The 10,239-nt window shown below is 27.8% G+C and overlaps 1 protein-coding gene across 1 annotated transcript; it reads left to right on the top strand.

Moving 5' to 3' along the window:
• The first annotated feature begins 903 nt into the window (after positions 1 to 903).
• Positions 904 to 9,988, top strand: LOC112688223 (52 kDa repressor of the inhibitor of the protein kinase-like). Its single transcript, XM_025561321.1, has 2 exons — positions 904 to 954; positions 9,578 to 9,988. Exons 1-2 carry the CDS (start codon positions 904 to 906, stop codon positions 9,986 to 9,988), a joined length of 462 nt encoding a protein of 153 aa, XP_025417106.1.
• The last annotated feature ends 251 nt before the right edge of the window (positions 9,989 to 10,239 follow it).

The following is a 10,239-nucleotide window of genomic DNA, read 5'->3' as shown; positions in this document are numbered from 1 at the left end:
AAGCCGATTGGCAATAATATTGTTGGTGAATAAATATATGTATCGATGCAACCATTTGCGCCCATCACACATTTTTATAACGCATTTGAGCCCGAAATCATTTTAAAGTAAATACTATTGTACATAATATTTATGAGTTTTATCTATTTTTAATTTTTACGTCACAGTCTCTTGTATGCGTAGTGCAGCTTTACACAAACTACATATCCTTGACTAGAATATTATACGTGAGTTGCGAGTGTATAAAAATGAATTTTAATATAATAAATTAGGGCTTGAAACCGCTTCCGGAAAAATGGGAATACCGGGTCAGAGAACCCGAAATTTTTTTCAGAACCAGTTGCCGGTCTTCGTGGTCTTTAGAAATAGCGGTAATCGATTCCCGTTTACCAAAATTACTACCGATTATCTGTTTGGAAGCGGTCTTAAATCATCAAACTTACAGGTAACCACGTTTAAACCGGCTTTTCGTTTCTTTTTTTTTTTTTTTTTTTAACAATCGATTTTCTTTTATTGAACTTTTATTGAATCTTAAGTACTCTTAACAAACCATTTATGCATGTTATTTTGGTATGACTGTAGGTAAGAATAGGCATAAAAGAAAAGAAAATACTACATAATTAAATAACTAATATATTTAGAAGTATCTTTTTTTTTTCTTTAAGATACATAAAAAACTTAAAAATATAAAAGTTTGATAAACATGAAAATAATTTAAATACAAAACATTCTATCTTAATTAAAGTTAAAACTTAACACTTAAAAAACTTAAAATAATTAACGAAAAAATTTATCTGTGTATTCCATAGTGTATCACTGTATAATGTATATTGTACTTATAAAAATATTAAACTTAAAAAAACATATTAAATTTCCATATCCATCTTATTTGCTTTTATAATCATGATTTCATTGAGCAAATCAGATGATACTGATGATCTTAGATCATTGGATGTTTGTCTTAATATAATATAATTGAAAAATAAAATAAAATAATTTAGAAATAAAATGTATGATTCACATTCACTACGTGTATTACATGCTACGAGCACATATTTTTTTAAATTTTCGAAAATGAATGTTCGACGATTGAATCGTAGTATGGCTTTGTATTGGCTGAAGCTCGGTTCAACGTCAAATTATGTAGTTGGTGAAATTAACTATAAGACATTCATTTTTCGTATTCTTATAATCGAAATATGCAATAATATTCATTTTATTCAATATTTTCAATAATATGCATTTTATCCAAAATATGGAAAAACATGCAAAATAAAAACATCACCATTTACCACATCATGAGATGATTTGTGGACAATACTGACAAAATCAATAATCAGAAGTCATAAAAAAGCATACTGTTACATATAAATCCTATCCCTGCTTATAATAGTTCAATATTATATATTTTAATAATATTTAATTATACGATTACAGCTAAATGCCTACTAATAATTACTACAATAGTATTATATACTAATCTACTTAATTTTAGTATTTATCAAGATAATCTATATTATGAATCACAAAGGCAACGTTGTGAGCGAAATGGGTGCTATAAATTGGCAGGTAGTACCTTATCTTTCGGACGAATCTGTCCACATCCCCCGGGGCGCAGACTGTAGCTATAAATATAATAATAATTAAAATTAACAACAATTAATGGAGTTATAATTTTAATTAACAAATTTACTTTTTTTGTTTTTAATTGTATATTATCTATTAGTCCTTTCAAAAAATTACCCTCCTCTCTCTCATCCAATTATAATTATAGATCTGCACCTGATACAAATTCAGGAGAAAATTCTTAATCGTATAAACAGTTTTGAAATAATTTTTGAAACTAATAATTAGTTGTAACTAACAATGATTGTTATACACATAATACAGTTTAAATAAAAAAACACAAATTAAAAAAAATTCGTAAACAAATGTTAAGTTTTGTGTCGGTAAATATTTAATTACTGTTATTAAAACTAGTGTTATAACCAAATTCATTGCATACTCCAAATAAACAGCATAATATTAATAAATAAACAAATAGTTTATACATAAAAATAAATGCTTAGCTTGGAGTATCATTATATTTTTAATTTAACACTGATCGTACATTACAAATATAACAATACTTCAGGTAAACATTTATTTATTTATTTATATATTGATTTACGAGTATTTACTATTTACTAATTTTTATTTTATTTTACATTATTTTATTAGTAATATATTATGAAAATTACTAGAATTAGAATATATAAAATAATTATGCATTTTTACTACCATTATATAGATTATATGGAGAATAAATCAATTTTCAGAACATATTTTGCAAAACACAAATGCCAGGCTTTAGGCACATGCTGTTTTAGTATTTGTTTTAATTGACTCAATAAGTTTGTATAATATCAACGACGATAACAGACGAGATGAAATTGATAAAAAACCAGTAAAAAGAACGATATCCGCCTCAATATGGACGATATTTATAGTTATTATTATTACATGGGGTAATATACTTGAGCACACGCATGAGACGAAAACTGTACGGCCGATGACGAGGTGATCGATCGGATTCGATTGATGAGGTCTCGCCGGAATTTGAGAGATCTAGATATGGGGCTGTCTTACGCGATGCATAATCCCCAGTGGATACGAAAATGTTTTCCGGCATTTGTTTTTATTTTTCTCTTGATTTTTCTACTTTTATTTTAGGTACTATACCTACGATTGTATTCGTTGTTCTGTTTATACTGTAAAAATAACTCATGCGGCACCATATATAGTATACATATAGTGTAATCTATTTAAAATTTTCATATCGATTCAACACGTACCGCAGTAGCAGCAAATAGAATATGTTTGTTTTTTTTTTACTTTTACATTTAAATCAAAATTGATTCATGACAGAATAATAACTTACCGACATGAGTACGCTATATTATAAACAGTTTAAATAATGTAATAGTAAATTATCTAATTATATATTACTTCAAAACAGTATTTAAGCATATTGGTAATAATTGTACCTATTTACTCGTATGTTTAGTGGCATAGATAAGATGGTGAGGTATCAAAACCTTCACAATGCAAAAACCACAGCTAGAAAATAAATAGGTAATAATAAAAATTATTATTAATAATTATATCAAACAAATAGTTTTTGACTACACATAATAATTAATGTCACTTCTGTATTGTTTATTGGAAACGTATGCATTTTAATCTAATTGACAAATTCATTCAAACTACATTATTATTTTGAATATATTAAAATTTACGCCTTGTACATAATTCGTGTTCGTCATTGACTAATAGTCCATTAATTAAAATTGGTTGATCAATGCTAATCATTCTTGATGATATACTAAAATAATGTCATGGTTATAATGTTAATATTCGTGTATATAAACTATTTTAAGTATGATATGATTTAGCTCTATTTATTACGTACCTAGGTAATATTTTACCTCGTCCACCGTTCGTAAGAAAAAAATTAAAATATGCCGTCTATCATGTTTTAAAATTAAATTTTATTATTTCCATGGTACTAGTATTATTTTTCTCATGTAAGTTCCTACTTAAACCAATTTTGATAGCAAATACCCCTTAATATAAACAAAAAAAGGACCTTTCGGCTTTTTGCTTTGCTTATAATACTCCATCTTGCTGCTTTTTACTTGAATTCTTTGATACAATGTGTGTTATAATTTATATTAAGCGATATAACATACAAGCTCCTTTAGAATTCAACACAGAACATGATTTTCATAAAATGTAGCAATTTGCAGTGAATTAAAATTTAAAGTACAACTGTTGGTAGTGTTTCAATATCTTAACAACCCTTATTTATTGCATAGAAGATAAAAATAAATTATTTTTATATAACTAAGTATATATTTTCTTATAATTACTTTATTTATTTATTTAAAGTACTTCGACATTAATTTAAATTTTTAATTTATATTTTAAAAACATTAATTTTTCTAAACAAACTACATGAAATATAATATACTAAACGATAAAATAAAATTATTTTATACTTCAAGCAAAACAAACCAAAAAAATACATTCACTAACTCTCTCCAAAGTTGGAAAAAAAGAGTGTCGAACTATTGACAGAATTATCTTTAATCTTTATTCTATCATTTGTCGAGTCGTCAGTCACCATAACAATTTTGCTATTGTGCGAATAGCAATGAACAGATAACCAATAATTAATATAGATGGTATATTTCAGACGGTCGAATATGGAAAATATTTTTAACGGGGAGTAAAGGTCGCCCTTACCACTCACCACTGGATGTGTTACTACGAAATGGTCGTTACTCGAAATACGACTACATTCGTCAGAATCCGTTATCTTAAGAGATTCTAAGAAATTAGCTTATAATGTCTTCGGGATGGCTACAGATCGTACTCGATGTGACAAAAAAAAAATTCTACGTATTCCATCGGAATACGTTTATAACTCGAAAACAATAAAAGTGAAGTTACGTTTTTCGTAGTAGCGATTATTGCGCTGTGTTTGGACAAAAATTTCAAGTAAGAAATAATTGTACGATATCAACATATAAGCCTTCACCACACCTGAGAAACGTATTCGTAAATATGCATCGTTCATACGCATATTAGGTATTTGATGAACACTGGTTGCCTATCGTACAATGTTTACCAACTAAATCTCACCAACCCATTCTATAGTATCTTGTAATACTCAGAAAATAAATCCATAGTTTATCGTACATAATATTCATACAAAATAAATCAAATATCCAGTATTCGGAAAAGTCAGTGTTCAGTAATGCAATCCGAATAAAGCCCAAGGCACATAGGAGAAACTATCATTAAAACTAAACTAATTTTCTGTAAAAGCTAAAAGCTCCCATTTTACTCTTAAAGTAAAGTTTTTAGACCTATCTAAAATCGTCTATTATAGACAATCTTCTATTGGGCACTAAGGCACTAACAGTTCGAGCCGAAAAGAAAACACTCGTAATAATTATTTGTTCAGTCGGTCAGCAATCACGGTTTATTGTCACTTTACGAACATAAGTATACAGTTCTGTATGGATTTAACAATGTGTATTCGTTTATAAACAATCAAATATTACTATTCGTTGTTACATAAATATTATAATGTCCATATAAATGTTTTTTTTTACTTTAGTCTATCGCCTTCAGCGCACTGCAGTAGTGTTCAATTTAGCACAAGCATAATTTACACGTACAGTACATAATGCGTATAGTATTATTTACAGCTATGATAATAGAATCTATTTCGACAAACCATATACAGTTACACGAGTAAACGCTCTTCTTACAACCAATTGTAATTAATCTGTTTCAAGCTTTTCGAAACAATGCACTATGACGTCTTACAGAATATCTTATTTAGTATTTGTTTTGGCTTCTTTTCCGTCTTATCCATGGCTTCTGGCTTAGGACTATTATTTCTTGAGTATAAAAAAAAAAAATCGACATTAAATAAATTTAAATTAAGATTTATGTCATTTAAACAAATTTTATTTACAACTATACAGTTTAAATATTTATGAACTTTTTGTGTTGTATCCAACACACATCGTACATACACTTATGAACACTTTAATTTTATAACTATGGGTCAACAATATGTGTGTATGTGTGTTTTTGTGCATGTAACTATGATAATTATCTATTTTTAACTTAAAATACAAATAAATTAATCAACTTTATTGCAGTTTTAGTTTTGATATACATTTAAATATTTGGCACTAAACCCCCATCAAAAAATTATGATTATAAAACGATAGAAATATTTCCTAAATTTATATAAGTACCTATAAACTATAATTACTAAAATCAATGTTTGTAATACATTTTTTTAATTATTTCGTGCCTTTTTTAAGCTTCAATTATACGTTTATCAAATTCTAATTTCCAAAAAAACCATATATTAAAATACTATAATTCACAATATATGTTTTTTTTGACCTATAACCAAGTTGATTAATGAGAATTATTAATGAGACGTAGGCCAGCACAAAGGGTGATGAGGAAAAACTGGCCATCTCCAAAAGGAGAATACTAAGGAATTTATGGTCCGGTGTTTAATGTAGACTTAGAAGTTTTCGAAAGAAGTAAAAATGAAGATTTACAAAAACTCTATAACAAACCGAACATTTGCAAATTTCTTAATCACAAAGACTAAAATGGGCTGGTCATGTTGGCGTGAGGAAGGATGTCTTATAAGAAAAGTGCTTGATGGAAATCTGAATTGAAAAAGACCCATAGAAAGACCACGTTAAAGATGGGTCAATACCGTGAAGAGAAACTTGACACGAGTGGACCCTACGTATATCAATTTGGCAGTAGATAGGATGCAATGGAGAGAAATTATCAAAGCGGAATTAGACCTAAATGTTGTGTTTCAAGCCTAAGAAGAAGAACTATAAAGAAAGATCTTGTAACGTTTTGAACTTGAGTTGTTAAATGGGAAATAATTTTAATTTTTTATTTTTTACTCAAATATTTTAATTAATTTTTCTAGAATTTTTGATCTACCTTGTCTAAATATTTTGAATACATGCTTAAGGAGTATTATAATTGCATAGCTAAAAATATTACTTCAATTTAATTGGTAGTATTGTTATACTGTCTAATAAAAAGTTTCAAAACTATATTACAGATGTTATATTTTTTGGAGAATTTATTGAGTACATATAGTGGTACAATATTACCGAGTTTAAAGTATCAGCGTAGGTATTAATTATAATTTATATAAAGCACAATGCTTATCGAGAGTTATTAAAAACCTTATACAATTTGAGCTTTGAGATATTGCCTTTTTTATTTTAAGTTTGATAAATATTTATTGATTTCAATATGTATTGTCAATATGTATTTATGGCTAGGTATCTAAATGAAAATCAATATACTTCAGTAAGCCAGAAGCCGCATGTAAAAATAATAAATTATTAAAATACGCCCAACTACATTAGAAAGCCGCAATTAGATTACTCATAATACAGCGGACATGTTAATAAATAACTATAACGGTATATATTTTTATAAATTCCAGTTTAAGTTTGATTTTGTGAAAATAAAATATTACCCAAGAAATAAACATTTCTATAGGAACGATTAGTTTTCATCGTATTGAATAGAAATTTACGATTTGTTAAAATTATTTGAATAACCGAATAACATATATAATTAAAAAATATTGCTAGTTAGTTTTACAAACAATACCGAGTGCTAAATAGTATAATGGACACACTAGTTTTTTTTTTTTTTTTTTTTTTTTTTTATCACTGTAACTAATTTACGAGTATTGTCATCAATGACATCATTTGGTGTACAAGTGCGTAACACAAAATTTCAGATACGTGTAACAAAATCAGATATTATAAATTTAACACAAACCGTTGATTCATTTTACGAGTTATTATAAGTTAAGCTCTCGCGATTTCATCCTCGAGAGACTGACATAATTTTCTTTGTGTTTTGGTCAGAATGAAAGACAAATTGATAAGGGACTACCGTAGTAATTACGAACGTGCCAATCCCAAAGGACGACTAGTGATCCATATTCGATGGTGTTTTCACAAAACGCAACTCTTACGTTTTTTCTAATAGCACTGATTTACAATTAGATGATACTTTAAAACTTTTGGCGGTCATCGGCAAATAAAAGAACATTTACCTCTATTATTAAACCAAAGCACGACAGATGATGACATTCTAGCGGAAGAGTAAAACTTTAAAGCGTATATACGCGTGTGATTAAGACCCTATTCCTGACGTAGAATAACATCAAAACTTCTACATCCGATTAACTAATTTTAAATCAAAACAATCGAGTGTATAACTATTTTAACTTTGAAATAGAAAATTGAATTACGTATATTGAATATTGAAGAGACGTTTTATTTTCAAACTATATATCATTGCAATGTTTTGTTAGTTATTTTAATTATTATAATAACTATATAAAATATCAAAATATGAAATAACCACAATTATTATTGATCTTAAATATCTAAACCGATATTTCAGACACGAGAACAAAAACAATATTATTAATAAATGTTTAAGTATCTTATATATTTTTTACCAGATTCCAATTGCAGGTTTCAAATTATGGCCATGAAATTTTAAGTTGATGATTACGAAAGTTATTTCAATATTTTTTACGATTAAATTTTTAAAATAATAAACAATTCATATATTTGGCTGAAAATTATCAAGATTCCACTTATAATTTTTTTGTACATCTTTCTTGTCTCATTAAAAATAAACAAAATTAGTCTTATCAATTCAGTCGAGGATTAATAAATAATTTTTCAGTAAACTTTACGAATCTGAATGTAATTAACGCGCGTCCCATACGTGTTATTTACAGATCTGTTTTTCATGTTAGTTGTTCGTAATTTAAATTAATTTCTTATCGTTATCATTTACTTATCAAGTGCTCTAAATATTAAATATAATAATAGCTGTGCACATTTTGCTGTTCACGGACGTCTCTTTGAAGTTTAGTTTAACAAAAATAAAAAATTGCTTATCATTAATGCGACCTCATTGTTTGCAAATTTTATCAAATGAATCAATGGAAAAAAAATTAAATTAAACGGCTTCTTTATGATGTTCATCCAACATCCATTACACTTCGGGAAGGAAAAATAGAATAAACTACAACGTATGAGACTTGAGCCATATGTAGTTCATAAATAATTAATTTTAAATGAAAAAAAACTGCATAATATTGAAGAATAAATTGTTAAACCAACAACTATTTAAATAATTAAAAAAATAAAAAAAAATAGGTAGAACTGTTTATAGAGATGAAATATCAAGGAAATCAGAATATCAATAATATTTTCAGATAAATAAGAATCGGTTTATTGTCAAAAATAATAATACAACTACTGCGATGTTTTTTGATTATTTATTAGTTATTGGAGAAAACAATTTTTAAATCGATGAATCAGTATACGTATAGAATTATGCACGATTTATGGTATTGGTACGTTACAAAAATTCTGACGATTTTATAGTAAACCATCGGGTAGCAAACATCCGCTAACATTATATCATGTATTGGTACTAATGTGACAAAACCGAAACGGAAACCAATATCAATACTTATTCGTATTGATATGCAGTTCCCACAGAACAGAGCCTATTTTCAATATCACAGAAATAAGCTTCTTTGTTCACATCCGTCAGAATCCCCATCGACCTTACTCTTATCCTGCCTATAAATACGGTATCCATTTACCCATACATTTAGAATAGTAGAATGATTTAAACTAGTGTTAACTAATTACTCCGCTTACTGCAGGCGCGGATTCAGGGGGGGGCTATGGGTGCTCGGGCACCCCCTGTCGCCTTGGCCACCAGCAAAATAAATTTATATTATAAATTATGTTATTTCTTATTTTTCAAAATAATAATAATAATAATAAATAATATCGGTTATTCCGTTATCGGAATTTAAATAATTTAATATCAGATATCAAAAATAGATTTTTAGGTCACGGACACGAAACGATTATGTATTTACAATATTTAATACCATTTTTCCTACTTGAAGATACAGATATCGAAAAAAATTATTAAATCGGCCAAATTTTATATCGATGATCTAATTGGCTCGATAGAAGAGGTTAGAGGTGAAGTTACTTTGTGGAAACAATTTTGGAAATCCCAATTAGATAAACCTAAAACTGCTATAGAAGCTTTGACTCATGCATCTGAATTTTATCCTAATATAAAGGAATTGCTAAAAATTATTTGCGTTATACCAGTTACCACTTGCACCGCAGAAAGAATATTTTCCTCACTTCGACAAACAAAAACATATTTAAGATCAACAATAGGAGAGGATAGATTAAATGGACTTATGCTTCTTAATATTCATAGGGATATTAAAATTACTCCAGAGGAAGTTATTGAAGAATTCAATGAAAAACACCCAAGAAAATTACAGTTACAATATATGTAAGAAATTATTGTTATTTTTAAGTTTATATTTAATAAATACTGATGTATGAAAAAAAAGTTAGCACCAATAAATCAAATAGAAAATATTAATTTAAATAAATAGAAAGGTGTAACAATCTTTTTTTTTTTGAGCACCCCCTGTCAAAATTTTCTGGATCCGCGCCTGGCTTATTGCACCGACGCTCATCTGATCGTGAAGCCCGCGTGCCTCACATCGCCGCCAGCTCTGAGAGTCAATCTTTATTATTCTCG

The sequence above is a fragment of the Sipha flava genome, unplaced genomic scaffold (assembly GCF_003268045.1).
Source record: "Sipha flava isolate LNK unplaced genomic scaffold, YSA_version1 37_pilon_pilon, whole genome shotgun sequence".
Classification (NCBI taxonomy): domain Eukaryota; kingdom Metazoa; phylum Arthropoda; class Insecta; order Hemiptera; family Aphididae; genus Sipha; species Sipha flava.
The sequence above is the reverse complement of the archived record's forward strand: the minus strand, read 5'-3'. Positions and strand labels throughout refer to the sequence as shown.